Source organism: Bos javanicus, chromosome 20 (assembly GCF_032452875.1).
Source record: "Bos javanicus breed banteng chromosome 20, ARS-OSU_banteng_1.0, whole genome shotgun sequence".
Lineage (NCBI taxonomy): Eukaryota > Metazoa > Chordata > Mammalia > Artiodactyla > Bovidae > Bos > Bos javanicus.
The window spans coordinates 51,299,303-51,319,838 of NC_083887.1; the positions used below are offsets into that span (position 1 = coordinate 51,299,303).

The 20,536-nt window shown below is 40.1% G+C and overlaps 1 protein-coding gene across 8 annotated transcripts in view; it reads left to right on the forward strand.

The window, feature by feature from the left end:
• CDH12 (cadherin 12) overlaps window positions 1-20,536 on the forward strand; it is a 1,193,543-nt gene that overhangs the window by 1,156,060 nt on the left and 16,947 nt on the right. For all 8 annotated transcript variants that reach the window (XM_061393824.1, XM_061393826.1, XM_061393825.1 and 5 more), the window contains one exon: window positions 2,055-2,191. In XM_061393824.1, coding sequence (XP_061249808.1) covers window positions 2,055-2,191 — 137 coding nt within the window. The remainder of the gene's footprint in view (window positions 1-2,054; window positions 2,192-20,536) is intronic.

Below are 20,536 nucleotides of genomic sequence, written 5' to 3' on the forward strand. Positions count from 1 at the left end.
CTCCTTACTTTGTGTGCCTCTCTCTTCTCATAAATAATTCCTTTATAGCCTTCTGCTGCTGCTGCCGCTAGTCACTTCAGTCGTGTCCGACTCTGTGTGACCCCATAGACGGCAGCCCACCAGGCTCCCCCGTCCCTGGGATTCTCCAGGCAAGAGCACTGGAGTGGATTGCCATTTCCTTCTCCAATGCATGAAAGTGAAAAGTGAAAGTAAATTCATTCAGTCATGTCCGACCCTCAGCTACCCCATGGACTGCAGCCTTCCAGGCTCCTCCATCCATGGGATTCTCCAGGCAGGAGTACCCGAGTGGGGTGCCATTGCCTTCTCCTTATAGCCTTCTAGTGCCAGTCAAACATCGTGTGCAGGAAGGTTTGCCTGAACCAACAGGTGTTGAACCAGGGATCTTCTTTGTACTTGTGTCTTGTCTTTTCTGTCCTTCTATCAAACATAATAATCCTCTTTATATACATTCCTCCAACTAGACTCATTATTAGTGAGCATTATACTTTATAATTTCCTTTGTGCTTCAACCTTACTACAATGTCTGCAGCATAGTGGGCACTCAGCAAATATTTAGTGAATTCTACCATTAAACACCAGCCACTGTTAGTCTACACCAGTAATTCTTCAGAAATGCTATGGTCACCAAGGAAGTTCAGTAATAATCTGCCTCAAATTAGGCATGTTACCAAGTTGAATAAAGGTGCTAAAAATGGGTACTGTGAGAAGATGCTTTTTTGTTCCAAAAAGGGCATCTTGCAATAGAAAGAATGAAGCTCATTATATGCTGTAGTCTCTGGCTTTTAAGTTCATTTATAATTTTTGAGATCATTTCTATGAGACAGGATGCCAAGCTGAACTCATAAAGCATCAGTGCATTTCAGAAATCAACAATGGAAATGTCAAAGGCAGATAAAAAGCTTGGTTCCTACTCTGATCCTATCAGTTACTAATGAATACTGACAAGTTATAAATCTCCACCTATAAAGACGAACTAGTTTTGACCTAGTTCTAAAATGTTATGCACACTGTCCTGATTTTAAATAACCTGTTTGTCAAGATTAAAACTTGCTATTTTGAAACACAAGCCTTAATTAACATTTCCTGATGACCGGGGATTTAGAGGGGCTGACTACAATGATGTCATCTGTCTTCAGCCACTGTTTGTAAGGACCTCACTTTGATTCTCTAATCACAAAAATGGTGATGAATGTTTAGAACAATACCTGGCACATGGAAAGAGTTCAAAATGTCTGTTAATATGATGTTTGAAAATATATCTTTAAAATAATTTTACATATATCACTCTATATGTTCACTGCTACATAAAGATTTATACAAATGCATATTTTTTTAAAAAATTCATATTCTTGGATTTCTTATTCCGACTGTTTCACATAAAGAAAGCAGATCATTTACTATCAAGGAGTTTGGCTAATAAAGAACGTAAAGAGACAGTACAGCCAAGGTCACTTTTTATAAGAAACTTGTTCTGATACTTAAGAGTAATAAAACAACCATTGTCATTTTTTGTGTGTTTGAGGAAAATATTTCTGTGCAATTATAGCACCTGCCAGTTTAAAAATTTCCCCTTAGTTTCCCTAACATGATTTTTTTTTTCTGTCCTTGGAAACAAAGATGCTACCTCTGTACTGACCTAAGTTCTTTGTAGCTGTTTCCAGATGCCTACCCCACCCCCAGCTCTTCCCACAGCCACCATTAAGGAATCTTTTACTGCTTGAAAAAGTTTTAATATTCAGCAGGTTAAGGAAACCCATGGTCAGCTTTAGAATTTTAGTCTCTGCTGAGCTTTCAAGGTGTCAAGACCCTAAAATAATATGAACAGCAGGAGTACTAAATCTTTCATTATTCCCAGCTTCCCCTTGAGCTTACTGACTTTGCAATAAAGAAGCTGTCACTTACACTCTTCTTTATTGCAAAAGGTGGGTAATGGCTACAGGGAGAAAAATAAGGAACTGTGTCAAGTTAGCCTGACTGCCATTATGATGAATGTGTAATCATTGCACATTTGCATCTCCTCTTTTTGTACACAGGTACCTCATAGATTGGAAGAGTGATGGGGACAGCTACTTTACAATAGATGCGACTGAAGGAACCATCGCCACTAATGACTTACTAGACAGAGAAAGCACCGCGCAGTATAATTTCTCCATAATTGCGAGTAAAGTTAGTAAGTATGGCATGGATGGAATCAATGTTATACTGCAGTTCTTTGAATTTCACACTCTTAAACGAGTCCCTGCTGAGCTGTTTTTCAGTTTTGGACTGACAGCTGAGTGGTCTCCTGGGGAAACTCAGAAACCTGCTCCTTTTCCTCATAGCCTAAGTCCAGAAAAATTGTGACAGCTGCCACTGCACTTTGTTTGCAAGACGGCAGGAATATCTAGCAGTGCTTTTCATGGTGTGAGCTCACTTCTTTCCACCTTATAACCTTAAAAATCGGCCATAGTTCCAATGTCTTTCCACATTGCACCCCTGTATATATTATGCAGAGTTTCATAGGCCAGGCAGGAGGGAATCATCATCACATAAAATCACCTGTTCTGAAATAGCTTTTGAAGTTAAAGAGAGCATGATTTTATTTATTTATTTATTTTTACTGTGTCATGTAGCATATGGGATCTCCATTCTAGGGATTGAACCTGTGCCCCCTGGATACACAGAGTCTTAACCACTGGCCCTCCGAGTGAAGTCCTTAAGAGACCATTTATGAAGTCGCCCTTCTTCTTTCTCTCTTCTTTCATTAGCATATATGTTTTTATGAACACCATTGTGGAATATACAGGACTTTGAAGTACAATTCTTCAACGAGTCATTTGGAATCTATAGGATTGTTAGGCAATCCTTGTGTTGGCTTCTGCTTGGTCCAGAATCCTCTAGACTGAGAGTGATGGTAGGTCATGTGTGTTTGGCTGGACAATGGAGGATATTACCAAGGTAACAAGCTTCCTAAGGCAACAGATCAGGCTAGGAGTGAAGACATTGGCTATCAACATAGTTGTCTATAATGGAAGTGCATCATAACAGTTCTTCTGCATAAGGTCTATTGAAAGATTTGAGGAAATCCCAAGTATCTTGTATATTGCTTTCCTATTTCCTTCTGTGCATCTGGTACAATGTTCTGGCAGCTAATGTCACCTTTCAGTGCAGGGAGGAGCTAACCAAACATGTCTATTGAGAGGTTTTTGATCAGTCTCAACTCAGTGGGTATAGATAGGAAAGTAACAGTCTCACTCAGTTAGTCACATTCAGTTGTGTCCGACTGTTTGAAGCTTCATGGACTGTAGCCCACCAGGCTCTTCTGTCCACAGGATTTCCCAGGCAAGAATGCTGGAGTAGGCTGCTATTTTCTTTTCCAGGAGATCTTTCTGACCCAGGGATCAAACCTGGGTTGGCAGCCTGGTTCTTTACGACTGAACCACTGGGGAAGCCCATTTTATATATTCTAGTTATTCTAGTTGGTATGTTAATACCAAACTCCTAACTTATCCCTTCTCTGATTTTCCCCTTTGCTAACCATAAGTTTGTTTTCTAAGTCTGTGAGTTTATTTCTGTTTTGCAAATGAATTTGCTTTTATTATTTTCTTAGATTCCACATAAAAGTGATATCATATATTTATCTTTGGCTTTACTTCATTTAGCTTAATAATCTCTAGATCCATCCATGTTGCTGCAAATGTTATTATTTCACATAAATCTCTCTCATATACCCCCGGTTGATGAGAGAGCACTCCCCTTTTTGCCACTACTTCTAGGATTAAAGCAGACTGGCTAAGTGGAATGCCCAAATACTAACTCTCTTCATGTAATTTTTGAGTTATTTGGTGTTGGCGTTCTGAGCATCCCATCTGTCCATGAACTTGTTATGAGCACCCAGTGGTAGACCCTACAGCTTCTTAATTTCAGGTCCAAGGCCCCTTGTGCCACAGATGGTTTTCTTGGGAGAGTTCACAGCATGGTTTCTCAATTCCAGCTTTCTATTGTGTCCACTGGATCCCGAGGAAACGCACACATCCCTGCCATGCTAAACAGGCACACTGAAGGCTGCTCCTCTACTGTATGCTTTCTCTGTTCTGCTGTCTCCTTTCAAATCTGCCTTCCTTGCTCAGTTAGCCTCTCAGAGTAGATAATCCAGTCAGCTGCCTGAATAGACACACTATCCGGAGAACAGTATGGAATGTTAGCCTTGCCCATTCTCTTTAAATGCTTTTCTGATTTAAAGTTTCCTTTCCTGCTGTCAAATATCAAATTCCTTATGATTATACAGTGGAAGTGAGAAATAGATTTAAGGGCCTAGATCTGATAGATAGAATGCCTGATGAACTATGGACTGAGGTTCGTGACATTGTACAGGAGACAGGGATCAAGACCATGCCCAAGGAAAAGAAATGCAAAAAAGCAAAATGGCTGTCTGGGCAGGCCTTACAAATAGCTGTGAAAAGAAGAGAAGCGAAAAGCAAAGGAGGAAAGGAAAGATATAAGCATCTGAATGCACAGTTCTAAAGAATAGCAAGAAGATATAAGAAAGCCTACCTTAGCGATCAATGCAAAGAAATAGAGGAAAACAACAGAATGGGAAAGACTAGGGATCTCTTCAAGAAAATCAGAGATACCAAAGGAACATTTCATGCAAAGATGGGCTCGATAAAGGACAGAAATGGTATGGACCTAACAGAAGCAGAAGATATTAAGAAGAGATGGCAAGAATACACAGAAGAACTGTACAAAAAAGATCTTCATGACCAAGATAATCACGATGGTGTGATCATTCACCTAGAGCCATACATCCTGGAATGTGAAGTCAAGTGGTCCTTAGAAAGCATCATTATGAACAAAACTAGAGGAGGTGATGGAATTCCAGTTGAGCTATTCCAAATCCTGAAAGATGATGCTGTGAAAGTGCTGCACTCAATATGCCAGCAAATTTGGAAAGCTCAGCAGTGGCCACAGGACTGAGTTTTCATTCCAGTCCCAGAGAAAGGCAATGCCAAAGAATGCTCAAACTACCACACAATTGCACTCATCTCTGCTGCTGCTGCTATGTCACTTCAGTCACGTCCAACTCTGTGCGACCCCATAGACAGCAGCCCACCAGGCTCCGCCGTCCCTGGGATTCTCCAGGCAAGAGCACTGGAGTGGGTTGCCATTTCCTTCTCCAGTGCAAAGTGAAAAGTGAAAGTGAAGTCGCACTCATCTCACACGCTAGTAAAGTAATGCTCAAAATTCTCCAAGCCAGGCTTCAGCAATAAGTGAACTGTGAACTTCAGATGTTCAAGATGCTTTTAGAAAAGGCAGAGGAACCAGAGATCAAATTACCAACATCCGCTGGTTCATCAAAAAAGCAAGAGAGTTCCAGAAAAACATCTACTTCTGCTTTATTGACTATTCCAAAGCCTTTGATTGTGTGGATCACAATAAACTGTGGAAAATTCTTAAAGAGATGGGAATACCAGACCACCTGACCTGCCTCTTGAGAAACCTATATGCAGGTCAGGAAGCAACAGTTAGAACTGGACATGGAACAACAGACTGGTTCCAAATAGGAAAAGGAGTACATCAAGGCTGTATACTGTTACACTGCATATTTAGCAGAAGCACAAGCTGGAATCAAGTTTGCCGGGAGAAATATCAATAACCTCAGATATGCAGATGACACTAGCTTCATGGCAGAAAGTGAAGAGGAACTAAAAAGCCTCTTGATGAAAGTGAAAGAGGAGAGTGAAAAAGTTGGCTTAAAGCTCAACATTCAGAAAACGAAGATCATGGCATCTGGTCCCATCACTTCATGGGAAATAGATGGGGAAACAGTGGAAACAGTGGCTGACTTTATTTTTTGGGGCTCCAAAATCATTGCAGATGGTGACTGCAGCATGAAATTAAAATATGCTTACTCCTTGGAAGGAAAGTTATGACCAACCTAGATAGCATATTGAAAAGCAGAGACATTACTTTGCCAACAAAGGTCCATCTAGGCAAGGCTATGGTTTTTCCAGTGGTCATGTATGGATGTGAGAGTTGGACTGTGAAGAAAGCAGAGTGCTGAAGATTTGATGCTTTTGAACTGTGGTGTTGGAGAAGACTCCTGAGAATCCCTTGGATTGCAAGGAGATCCAACCAGTCCATTCTAAAGGAGATCAGCCCTGGGTGTTCTTTGGAAGGAATGATGCTAAAGCTGAAACTTCAGTTCTTTGGCCATCTCATGCAAAGCGTTGACTCATTGGAAAAGACTCTGATGCTGGGAGGGAATGAGGGCAGGAGGAGAAGGGGATGATAGAGGATGAGATGGCTAGATGGCATCACTGACTCGATGGACATGAGTCTGAGTGAACTCTGGGAGTTGGTGATGGACAGGGAGGCCTGGCGTGCTCCCATTCATGCGGTCGCAAAGATTCGGACATGACTGAGCAACTGAACTGAAGTAACTGAACTTCCAGCCACATGGGCGCTTCCCTGGTGGCTCAGACAATAAAGCGTCTGCCCGCAATGCAGGAGATCTGGGTTTAATCCCCGGGTCAGGAAGATCCCCTGGAGAAGGAAATGGCTACCCATTCCAGTACTCTTGCCTGGAAAATTCTATGGATGGAGGAGCCAGGTGGGCTACAGTCCATGGGGCCGCAAAAAGTCAGACAGGACTGAGCGACTTCACTTTCACTCTCCTGCTAGGTATCTTTCTTCCTTCCCATATCACCTCCTATTATTGTTACATATGTTATTCATCATCTTTTTCACACTTTCAATTATTTTAACTCTGAATTATTTCCTTTATCCATAATACTGATGGCAGTTTAACCATAAAATAGTTAGGAAATAAACTTTAGTTTTCTTAGATCTTTGACAAATAGAGTGAAAATGAGATATCTAAGTTATGGGGTAGAAGACCTCTATGAACTACATTATATTCACTCTGATGATTTGGATGTATTAGGTGATAACTGACCAGAAGTAGCCTATTCAAATAATTTCTATTATTTAAGACATAATGTCTATAATAAAATAGTTTTCATTAAAACTATTCTGTGTCACCTAACCTTTCTGTTAATACACATGGAAAATGTGTATTTTTTTAAAGGCAGATATTAGATCCAGTACCCTAACTCAAGATGAAAGTCTGCCTCTAGTTCTTCACTCAACTGTACTGTAGCTCTAAAAGTTCTCCTTCTCCCCATGGGGTACGAAATCCACCAAAAACCATCATCTGGTGTGAGGGCACCTGTAGTAGCAGGTCAGAGCCTGGGCTTTGACCATTTGGAGAATATAAGAGGAGTATGCACTTTACAATGCAAGCATCATTGTTCCTAAATTTGTCATTTTTCAAACTTAGAAAACCAGATTTTTTAAAAAATTATTTTATGTTGGAGCATAGTTGATTAACAATATTGTGCTATTTTCAGGCCATATTTTGTTAATTATCAGTATAATTAGAGCACACACTGACTCCACTCCAATCTCTACCTTCTATGTCAGGTTAGTTCAGCTCAGTCATGTCCAGCTCTTTGCAACCCCATGGACTGCAGCACTCCATGCTTTCCTGTCCATCGCCAAGTCCCAGAGCTTGCTCAAACTCATGCCCATTGAGTTTATGATGCCATGAAACCATATCATTCTCTGTTGTCACCTTCTCCTTCTACCTTCAGTCTTTCACAGCATCAAGGTCTTTCTAAGGAGTAAGCTCTTTGCATCAGGTGACCAAAGTTTTGGAGTTTCAGGTTCAGCATCAGTTCTTCCAATGAATATTCAAGACCGATCTTCTTTAGGATCGACTGGTTTGATCTTGCAGTCCAGGGGAATCTTAAGAGTCTTCTCCAATATCACAGTTCAAAAGCATCAATTCTTTGGTGCCCAGCTTTCTTTATGATCCAACTCTCACATCCATACATGACTACTGGAAAAAACCATAGTCTTGACTAGATGGACCTTTGTTTGCAAAGTAACGTCTCTGCTTTTTAATGTGCTGTCTAGGTTGGTCACAGCTTTTCTTCCAAGGAGCAAGCATCTTTTAATTTTATGGCTGCAGTCACATCCTATGTAGTTTTTACCTAAATGCAACTTAGGAAACCCCACAGTATGGAGTCTCATCAGTTATGTTGGCACTCACCGGGACACATGCCGAACTGGGACTTACACTCACAACCCATACATATGCACACCTTATAAGAGGGCGGCTGGCTAATATTTCTAAATTATCTACTTCTATCCACTCCACTGTCTGTCTATTCAAAGACTACTATGAGGAATTTAGCATCTTCAAAGAAGTCTGGTGAGACAAAAGCTATGCACCTTACATCTCCATGGAAAAGAAAGAGGCTAAGCACATACCATGTGGTAATTAATGATTCTGCAATAAGAATAGGTTATTGTGAGTTTTATTTGCACTCACAGAGTTTAAAAGTCAACTTTATTTAAATTTTAATATATAAGGTTGCTTTCTCTGCTCAAACTAGCCAGCCTGAGCAGGAAATTATTGTCATGGTGAATGACTATGAAATAAATAGCCCACATTTGCCCTGCCAAGTGGAAAAAAATTGTGTAAATGTACCTTATTGCAGATTGTACTAGCATATGCTTTGGCCTTGACCCTTCTATAAAAACTCTCAGATGAAATGAAATGGTACACTGATTGAACAACTTCCAATTAATTAAAAAGCAATCATTAATCAGTGTTACAACAGTTGGCGGTCCAAATAATTTTATTAGACCCCTAATAATTCTTTAATGCATTACTGATTTGCTGTTTTTATGATACTAATCTTGCAAATTGAAAAAAAAAGTGGAAGTCTCAAAAATTCACTTCATTCAAATTATCAGAAACTTTCAACAGCAAATGTTTCTAATTTTTTGTGTTTTTTTTGGGGGGGGTAAGTATTGACTATCACATATATTACTATACAAAGATAATTATAAATAACTACATTAAAGCCTTAGAAAAGTTACAAAATTATAAAATAAATGGATGATACCAGAGACGATTCTTCTTTTCTTGATTGTGTTAGTTATCCAGATGGTGATACATTGTTCCCATTCATTGTGGAACAGATCGGAAATCAGTGGTAGACTTACTAAGTGCTATACTTTGGGAATATGTTGTATGTAAGTGCACCATTATAAGCTGGGATTAAACTGTAAGGTAATTAATTTTTAAGGTTATTTAGCATTAGAACTACTTTGCATTAATGTCTCTTACTTCAACATAATGCAAATAATGTCATCTTCAGTAGAGAAAAATCAGCCTGAGATTATTATCTGTAATAGGCTCAACAAAATTTCATCTAATTTTTTATAAACTTCTATAGAACATTATTTACATTCAAAGCATTATTCATTGTGGGTTAAAACTAAGATTGAAGTCTGTTCCTAAGGAGAGTTTGGGAATAGTTAGAAGTTGATCCCCCAAATTAATTTAGTTAAAACTATGCAACTTACGCTGAATTCAATGGACTTAAATGTATTCCCAGATAGCCTTCAGGGGAAAGTTGCAAAAGATTTATACTGACCAAACAGGTCATTAAGAAATAAAAAATTTAAACAAAAGAAACTTTTTTGATAAAAAATTTTAAAGGGTTTCCTTCTGCCCGTGTGCCAAATAGACATGGGATAGTGTTCTCAGGCCAAATGAGAAAAAGTACCTAATTTCTCTATAAAAATTGTAAGAAATGTTTTAAGCTAGTAAACCAAAGTATTATAGTAACTTTATATATGCTTACTCAATTTATTGCTATCCACATTGCAAGAGTGAAGAAACTGTAAGCTAAGATATATTCCATTTATCACACAGTGAATGACTAACCAAAACAAGACTGGAGCCAGGGCTTCCCTGGTGGCACTGATGGTAAAGAATCCACTTGCCAATGCAGGAAACATAATAAGATACAGGTTCGACTCCTGGACCAGGAAGATCCCCTGGAGGAGGAAATGGCAACCCACTCCAGTATTTTTGCCTGAAAAATTAAATGAACAGAGGAGCCTGGTGGTCTGCAGTCCATATGGTCGTAGAGTTGGACATGACTTAGCAACTGAAAAACAACATAGTAATTATATGTACATTTGCATTGTACAAATAATTGAATTGAAATTAGTGTTATATCTCAGCATCGATCTATTATCTATCTATCCATCTATATTTAAGCTCATTAGATTACTTACCTATTAGAGTTCTATAGTTAATTTGCATTTTAAAAATAATATGTGAATGTGAAATTGTTAGTCCTTCAATCATGTCTGATTCTGCGATCCCATGGACTGTAATCCACCAGGTTCCTCTGTCCATGGCATTCTTCAGGTGAGAATACTAGAATGGGCAGTCATTCCCTTCTCTAGGGGATTTTCCCCATCCAGGGATTGAACCTGGGACACTCACATTGCAGGCAGATACTTCCCTGCCTGATCTACAAAGTCTCAAAATATGAGACTAGGGAAATATATATGCAATGGTATGTGTGTGGCCGTGTTGTAAGCGGGTAGATTTCGATCTCTATCCAATAAGTATTCATCACTAGATTACACTCAAAAAAACCCTACAGCAGTTCCTAATGATTTCATTGTGATAATTTCCCTATATTTAGAAAATCCTGTCTACCTATACTATGCCACCTCCTACCTGCTCACTGCCTTTAATGGCAGTGCCTTTTCCAGTGCCAAAGATATAAAGAAGATCCTGGACAGAACAAGGACCAATGAGGTAGATGATGACCTGGCTCAACAAGGTCACCAGTGAGCCAAAAGGAAAACAACACTGAAGATATCAGTCACTGTCCAGGGTATTAACGAGCTGGCCAGCACATCTGCCTCCAGAGGGTGACTCTGAAACTCCTGCTGATGCTTCAGCCCAGGTATCAGCAGAGAAAAGAGAGAGGAAGAAGGAGGAGGTGGAGGAGTCAGATGACTCCATGGATTTTGTCTTCTTCAAATAGAGTTCTACTCCCTTGCAAAAGTGATGCCATGCCGTTTCTTATCAGTGCTATCACTTTTGCCTCAGCAAAGCAGGAAGCTAGGGTTTGATCCCTGGGTCGGGAAGATCCAAGGGAGAAGGGAATGCTACCTACTCCAGTATTCTTGCCTGGAGAATCCCATGGACAGAGGACCCTGTGTACATGGGGTCACAAAGAGTTGGACACGACTGAATGACTAACACATGCATATTAAATAGAAGCAAATCATTAGATCCAGACCACACTTAAGGACAGAAAATTACATGGAGGTAACTTATATGGGTGGGCCTCCCTGGTGGTGCTAGCAGCAAAGAACTCACTTGCTAATGTATGAGACCTAAAAGATGTGGGTTTGATCCCTGGGTTTTAGAGATTCTTTGGAGGAGGGCATGGCAGCCCATTCCAGTATTCTTGCCTGGAGAATCCCATGGACTGAGGAGTCTGACAGGCGACAGTCCATAGGGTCACACAGAGTCGGACATGACTGAAGTCACTTAGCACACACACAACTTATGTGGGTACCAAGAAGTGGGGATCCTTGGGACCCATTTTAGAAGGTTGCCTACCATACATGTTTTATCAGCAACTAAACAAGTCTTGTGGCTCAGTTGGTAAAGAATCCACCTGCAGTGCGGGAGACCTGAATTTGATCCCTTGGTTGGGAAGATCCCCTGGAGAAAGACATGGCAACCCACTGCAGTATTCTGTCTTGGAGAATCCCCATGGACAGAGGAGCCTGGCGGGCTACAGTCCATGGGGTTGCAGAGTCAGACATGACTGAGTGACTAAGCACACACACACAAAGACAAGTGTCTCTAAAAGTGAAGAGAGTTTAGAGGCTGTATTAATCACTGCTGCTAAGTCACTTCAATTGTGTCCGACTCTTTGCCACACCTATGGACTTTAGTCTACCAGGTTCCTCTGTCCATGTGATTATCCAGGCAAGAATACTGGAGTGGGTTGCCATTTCCTCCTTCAGGGGATCTTCCTGACCCAGGGATTGAGCTCACATCTCTAAGTTTTCTGCGTTGGCAGATGGGTTCTTTACCATTAGTGCCACTTGGGAACCCCATTACTTAATCACTAGGCCTGAAAATTTTGTGAGAAAGACAATGATCTGGTTGAATTCATTAAGAATACAAGCAAAATACAAAGTGCTGTAAGAAAAAATAATTATTTAATTATTTGTATTATTAAAAATAATGTTTTATTTTTTTAAAATAAAAAACTTAAAAGCATAAGCATAGTATGTCACATCATAGGAATTATCATTTGAGCTAAGTCTTTAAAAGATGGAGAAGATATGAAAAAGGTGGAGAGGAGGGAGTTCTAGGTGGAGAAAACATCTTTAGCAAAGACAGAATGGTATCAAATCTCATGTTTGGATAAAAAATTACAAGTAGGGTAGTACAGTGGGTGTCCAGAGTGTGGACAGGAGGGTAAAGAAAATACATTCAGAAAGGAAGCCTGAGCTCTCCTCTCTGAAAGACTTTATCATATAGAGTATTCTATTGTCAGCTGCAGTCACCATGCTGTGCATTCCATCCCTAGGACTGATTTATTTATAACTGGAAGTCTGTATGTTTTGATCACATTCATCATTATGCACACCTGTGCTTTTGCTTTAAGCAACCATTTCAAAATCAATACAAATATCAGATCATTGTGTTGTACAACTAAATTAATATAATGTTATATGCCATTTATGGGCTTCCCAGGTGGCTCAAAGAATCTTCCTGCCAAGCTGGAGATGTGGGTTTAATTGCTGGGTCAGGAAGATCCCCCAGAGAAGGAAAGGGCAATCCTTTCCAGTATTCTTGCTGGAGAATTCCATGGAAAAAGGAGCCTGGCAGGCTACAGTCCATTGGGTCACAGAGACATGACTTAGTAACTAAACTACCACCACCATATGTCAATTATTAATATCTCCATTTTTTAGAAAAAGAAAGAAAAGAAAGTCAGAGGCCTTGTCAAACAGAGCCTTAAATGCACATAGAGAAACTGAGAAGTTTTTAGGTGTGTTTTGAGTCCATACTATTTTCTGTTTCCATCAAAACTATGTTTCTAGCTCAGCATATATCCGGAGAGGCATATTTCACTTCTCCAAATTCCCCAAGGTCCCCGCATTTCCTATAAATCAGCACTGTATGGGTTATAGTGTATCAACTGAGGTTTATGTCACAAGAATCAAGCAACAGGGGTGACTGGATTCTCTGCAGTGTTTGAGCAGGAGACATTTCTTTCTAATTTGGTTAGTCTTTTGTTGTGAGTGTTGACGTCATGCGTACGTTTATTGAGAGTAAATGTGCAGGTTGGCCCTTTCATTTCTACAACTGTTCTTCAACTTCTCAACTCTCACCTGCATCAGAGTCAACTGTTAGAGTGTTCCTGGACCCTGTTCAAGACATACTGAATCAGAATTTCTGGGATTATTGCCAAGAAATCTCCACCTTAAAAATAATACCCAGGTCACTGGATGGATACTGATGTTGAAACCAAATGCCAAATTCTCTAGTGTTTTAAATATTAACATGGATTTGGGAAATAAAGCAGCTTAATGTTGCTATGAAGACATGTACTGCTATGAAGACATGTACTTACTCAGAGAGTCGAGTTGACGTTTGAAGGCTGAATAAAACCATTGGTTTCAGTTCTGGCTTGAAGCTATAGCTTTTTTCCTCTAATTGCCTTTCTTTTACTCTCCATGAGAGCCTTACTTTACATTTATGAGTCTAGGTAGTTTATCTACCATTTAACATTTTCCTTTTTCCCTAAGCAGCATATGAAACTATCAATATTTTGTATTCTCGAAGAAAGTAACTTTGATTTATACCAGTATTGACAACATTTCTGTAGTATGTGTAATACAGACAAATAATACATAATTTAATAAATTACTTATAAATATTCAACCATTTCATAAAGCCTCCAATGTGTTGTATACATGATGATAATAATTATTAATGCCAATATACTCATGCATTTAGTTTAGAAATAATACCAATTTTCTCACAATTGTATGATGTGTAAATAAAATAGAATCCAAATTTGTTGTGATAATTTATATTTTATTGTAAGTTTTCAACTGCTTATGAGTACCCTACTGTAATCAAGCTAACTTAGGAGTAGTTTAAACCAGTAAAACTGCTCTATCAGAATCACATACACAACTGTGTCAGGCTTTTGTTTCCTTAATTAGCATCTGATTTTTCTCTGGAAATTAAAACTACATAATAAGCTTGTCACCTAAAGGTCGAAATTTGAATAAAATGATATTTTAGATATGTACAGAAAAGTTTTAACTTCACCTATCAAAATTGGAATTCAAAAATAGTATTTTTACATTGAAAATATTTTTGCATTGTCAATGTTACTTTATTGGCATTATGAACTATATTGTATTTCACCTATTTGCATAGGGATCCTCTCAGATGTGAACTTCTTAGTAGCCAGGACTTTATCTTATACATCTTTGATATATATGGCTTACCATACCCTCTAGAACACTTGAATATATACACAATTAATGAATAATTTGTGAGTAGCTTGAGATGTGAGTTCAATCCCTGGGTCAGGAAGATCCCCTGGAGGAGGACATGGCAACCCACTCCAGTGTTCTTGCCTTGGAAAATCCCATGGACAGAGGAGCCTGGTGGTCACAAAGAGTCAGACATAGTGACTAACCAATACCCCAACAAAACAAGCTTTGTTGGCATCCCGTCCTGCTGATCTGGGCCTTGGATTTCCTGATGAGTTGCTCCTTCTCAGCCTCTGTGTTCACATAGAATATGTGGGGTGTGATGTAGCTGGAATGTATCAGACGCTGGGAACAGGCATAATGAAATTCAGAGGGAAGACCTGACAGGTTGCCTGCTATAGACACCAGCACCCCAAGAAGTAGGCGAGTGTATAGATGGACAGGAAGTTGATGATCTGCGTGGCCTCTGGCTTGACCACACCTTGTCCATACTGATGTCACATATGATGCCTCTACTGTCCTGCTTGCTCTCAAAGTCTGGGTTTTGAAGTGACGCCAGACGCTGACTTGACCTGAGAGTCCTGAGAGTAGCTGTGATCTCCCACAGCAGATGATGGGGAAAGAGACCTTCAGAAACTCTCACCAACTTCCTTAGCCTTGCTGGCCAATCACCCAGGCCAGGCTCCATATCCCAGCAGGGGCTCACCCAGCCTGACTAAAGTTGGTGGGCTTAGAGCCCCTGTGAGTCAGGACAGAGTGAAATATGGCTCTGAAGGATGGTGAATCCACTCCAGGAGGCCTGGTGAGTGTGGAAACTGATAACTGCATCCAACTCCATGGAAGCAGAAGCCTTGCTTGATGTGTCTGCAGACCTGGGACCAAGTGGGAGCTCCCCCCACCCAAAAACAACACTCTGGAGGAAAGCTCCTACAAGACTTCTGGAAATGAATACCATTTCCAACACCATGGCCACTGTGCCCTGCAGTGGCCTAGTAACCCTAGGCCTAGTAACCCTAGTTGAAAAGCTTATTTCCTTTTAATATGCCTTTTGATATTTCTTATCATTGGAATTGGTCACCTATGGCTGCATAATAGATCATGATAGAACATTTTGGGGTCAGGAATTTTAAAACGTGAAAGTCTCCTAGAAGTGTCCGCCTTTTTGCCACCCCATGAACTGTGGCCTGTCAGGCTTCTCTGTCCATGGAATTCTTCAGGCATTAATATTGGAGTGGGTTGCCATTTCCTTCTCCAGGGGGTCTTCCTAACTCAGGGATCAAACGCAGGTCTCCTGATTTGCAGGCAGATAAAGTCTTTACCCATCTGAGCTACCAGGGAAGCCCTTAATGAATTCTAAAAGGGTATGTCTTAATATCTGCCCCCAGGAAGTTTAGAAGACTTGACAGCTGAGAGCTGGAATCTCTGGGAAGCTCTTATGTGTCAGAAGCCCAAAGTCTCTGAAACTTTTTGCTTTCTGCAGCTAAATAAGCTCCAAGTAAGAGGGGAATCCCTGGTGGTCCAGATGGTAATGAATCTGCCTGCAATGCAGGAAACCTGGGTTCTATCTCTGCATCAGGAAGGTTCCCACCCCATGGAGAAGAGCATGGCAACCCCCTCCAGGATTCTTGCCTGGAAAATCCTATGGACAGAGGACCCTGGCAGACTACAGATCATAGGGTCACAAAGAGTTAGACATGACTGAGTGATTCACAATTTCAAGGAGTGGTATTGATCTTCCCCAGATGCTCAGTGGTAAAGAAACTGCCACCAATGCAGGAGATGCCCGTTCAATCCCTGGGTCAGAAAGATCCCCTGGAGAAGGAAATAACAACCCACTCCAGGACTCTTGCCTGGAAAATTCCATGAACAGAGGAACCTGAAGGGCTATAGTCCATCATGTTGCAAAACAGTTGGACACAACTTAGAGACTAAAACAAAAACAGTAAGTGCTGTTAGTCTTATCAATAAAGCATAAATGTTGGAGGTTCATTCATGTTGTTTAAGCACATATAACTGTTTTGTTTCCTGTTTTTATTATATAATTTTATAGTATGGATAGGCTACTGTTAATCTATTCACCAAAAGATAGACATTTGAATTGTTCCCAGTTTGGGGCCGTATGCATAATACCTCCATGAACATATGCATACAGGTTTTCTGTGGATGTTCCTTTCATTCTCTTAGGTAGACATCTGGTAGTGGAATTGTTGGCTTATAAATTCACATTCAGTGTTTAATTCTTGAGCTTCCTTTGTGGCTCAGATGGTAAAGAATCCACCTGCAATGCGGGAGACCTGGGTTCGATGCCTGGGTTGGGAAGATCCCCTGGTGAAGGGAAAGGCTACCCACTCTAGTATTCTGGCCTGGAGAATTCCATGGACGGTATAGACCATGGGGGTCACAAAGAGTCACAACTGAGAGAATCTTACTTCACATGTCAGTGTTTAAAGAAAGTTCCAACCTATTTTCTAAAGTGACTTTACAGCTTTATATTTCTACCAGCAGTCCTTTCTATCAGGAATCCCTTTTATTTCTCTGAGAAATGATTTGTCAATTTCTGTTTATAATTCCTACCTTTATTTTGATAAATTTATTCCTCAATATTTTACTATCTTTGACTCTATTGTGACTTGAATTTTTTGTCAGTTCTTTTTTTTCTGTTTTTTTTTTCTAGTATATTAGATATACAATAGCCATTTTAAATTTTGTTCTTGATGTACTCCCCTGATTATACCTATAACTTTCTTTGTGGATATTTTAGGGTTTCCAACCTACAGGGTCTTGACATTTTTTGATAAATTTTTTTTTTATTTTCAATCTGAATACTTTTAAATTAAAAAAATTTTTTTGTATGTTCTTTATTATTTATTTATTTATTTCTTTTTTAATTTACAATATTGTATTGGTTTTGCCATACATCAACATGCATCCACCACGGGTGTATATGTGTTCCCCATCCTGAACCCTAATTTTATTTTTACTTGGTTGCACTAAATAAATCCTCAAGTGCAAAGGTTAATATGTGGTAAGAACATACACTCTTGCCATAAGCTCAATATTAGAAAGAAAATATGTGGTCTCTCACCATTGAATATACTGCTGGCTATGGGCTTCTTTAAATGTTGCCTTCTATTCATTATTCATTGAGGGCCTTTTTCTTTTTTTTTAATCATGAATGGATGAGATTTTGTCAAATGCTAATGCTGAGTCTATCAAAATGCTTATGCAATGCTTTCTTCTATTAATATGATATATCACATTGATTATAATACTGCTGCTAAGTCACTTCAGTCGTGTCCGACTCTGTGCGACCCCATAGACCGCAGCCCACCAGGCTCCCCCATCCCTGGGATTCTCCAGGCAAGAACACTGGAGTGGGTTGCCATTTACTTCTCCAATGCATGAAAGTGAAAAGTGAAAGTGAAGTCGCTCAGGCATGACCGACTCTTAGTGACCCCATGGACTACAGCCTACCAGGCTCCTCCACCCATGGGATTTTATAGGCAAGATTCCTGGAGTGGGGTGCCATTGCCTTCTCCGTGATTATAATACTATTAGATGTTAAACTAACCTTACATCCCTAGGATAAATGATATTTGGTCATTATATATTAGCTTTATAATATACTTCTGGATTTGACTGCTAATATATTTTTAAGCAATTTTTTGTATCTGTGTTTATGAGGTTAATCCATGCTTTTTTTTTTCCCCGGATATTTTTGATTGACTTTTGGTACAAAGAATAAACTGGAAAGTGTTTTCTCCTCTATTTTCTGAAGGAGTGTATGAAGAATTGATATTATGTAGTCTATACATTGGAGATCAGATCAGATCAGTTGCTCAGTCGTGTCTGACTCTTAACGACCCCATGAATCGCAGCACGCCAGGCCTCTCTGTTCATCACCAACTCCCGGAGTTCACTGAGACTCATGTCCATCGAGTCAGCGATGCCATCCAGCCATCTCATCCTCTGTCGTCCCCTTCTCCTCCTGCCCCCAATCCCTCCCAGCATCAGAGTCTTTTCCAATGAGTCAACTCTTCGCATGAGGTGGCCAAAGTACTGGAGTTTCAGCTTTAGCATCATTCCTTCCAAAGAAATCCCAGGGCTGATCTCCTTCAGAAAGGACTGGTTGGACCTCCTTGCAGTCCAAGGGACTCTCAAGAGTCTTCTCCAACACCCCAGTTCAAACCCATCAATTCTTCGGTGCTCAGCCTTCTTCACAGTCCAACTCTCACATCCATACATGACCACAGGAAAAACCATAGCCTTGACTAGACGAACCTTTGTGAGCAAAGTAATGTCTCTGCTTTTGAATATGCTATCTAGGCTGGTCATAACTTTCCTTCCAAGGAGTAAGCGTCTTTTAATTTCATGGCTGCAGTCACCATCTGTAGTGATTTTGGAGCCCAGAAAAATAAAGTCTGACACTGTTTCCACTGTTTCCCCATCTATTTCCCATGAAGTGGTGGGACCGGATGCCATGCTCTTCGTTTTCTGAATGTTGAGCTTTAAGCCAACTTTTTCGCTCTCCACTTTCACTTTCATCAAGAGGCTTTTGAGTTCCTCTTCACTTTCTGCCATAAGGGTGGTGTCATCTGCATATCTGAGGTTATTGATATTTCTCCTGGCAATCTTGATTCCAGTTTGTGTTTCTTCCAGTCCAGCGTTTCTCATGATGTACTCTGCATATAAGTTAAATAAACAGGGTGACAATATACAGCCTTGACGAACTCCTTTTCCTATTTGGAACCAGTCTGTTGTTCCGTGTTCAGTTCTAACTGTTGCTTCCTGACCTGCATACAAATTTCTTAAGAGGCAGATCAAGTGTCTGGTATTCCCATCTCTTTCAGAATTTTCCACAGTTTATTGTGATCCACACAGTCAAAGGCTTTGGCATAGTCAATAAAGCAGAAATAGATGATTTTCTGGAACTTAAATCCCTTATGATTATACAGTGGAAGTGAGAAATAGATTTAAGGGCCTAGATCTGATAGATAGAGTGCCTGATGAACTATGGAATGAGGTTCATGACATTGTACCAGCTTGAACATCAGGAAGTTCACGGTTCACATATTGCTGAAACCTGGCTTGGAGAATTTTGAGCATTACTTTACTAGCTTGTGAGATGAGTGCAATTGTGCAGTAGTTTGAGCATTCTTTGGAGTTGCCTTTCCTTGGGATTGGAATGAAAACTGACCTTTTCCAGTCCTGTGGCTACTGCTGAGTTTTCCAAATTTGCTGGCATATTGAGTGCAGCACTTTCATAGCATCATCTTTCAGGATTTGGAATAGCTCAACTGGAATTCCATCACCTCCACTAGCTTTGTTCGTAGTGATGCTCTCTAAGGCCCACTTGACTTCACATTCCAGGATGTCTGGTTCTAGGTGAGTGATCACACCCTTGTGATTATCTGGGTCGTGAAGATCTTTTTTGTACAGTTCTTCTGTGTATTCTTGCCATCTCTTCTTAATATCTTCTGCTTCTGTTAGGTCCATACCATTTCTGTCTTTTATCGAGCCCATCTTTGCATGAAATGTTCCTTTGGTATCTGTGATTTTCTTGAAGAGATCCCTAGTCTCTCCCATTCTGTTGTTTTCCTCTATTTCTTTGCATTGATCACTGAAGAAGGCTTTCTTATCTCTTCTTGCTATTCTTTGGAACTCTGCATTCAGATGTTTATATCTTTCCTTTTCTCCTTTGCTTTTCTCTTCTCTTCTTTGCACAGCTATTTGTAAGGCCTCCCCAGACAGCCAGTTTGCTTTTTTGCATTTCTTTTATGTGGGAATGGTCTTGATCCCTGTCTCCTGTACAATGTCATGAACCTCATTCCATAGTTCATCAGGCACTCTATCTATCAGATCTAGGCCCTTAAATCTATTTCTCACTTCCACTGTATAACCATAAGGGATTTGATTTAGGTCATTCCTGAATGGTCTAGTGGTTTTCCCTACTTTCTTCAATTTAAGTCTGAATTTGGCAATAAGGAGTTCATGGTCTGAACCACAGTTAGCTCCCGGTCTTGTTTTTGCTGACTGTATAGAGCTTCTCCATCTTTGGCTGCAAAGAATATAATCAATCTGATTTCAGTGTTGACCATCTGGTGATGTCCAT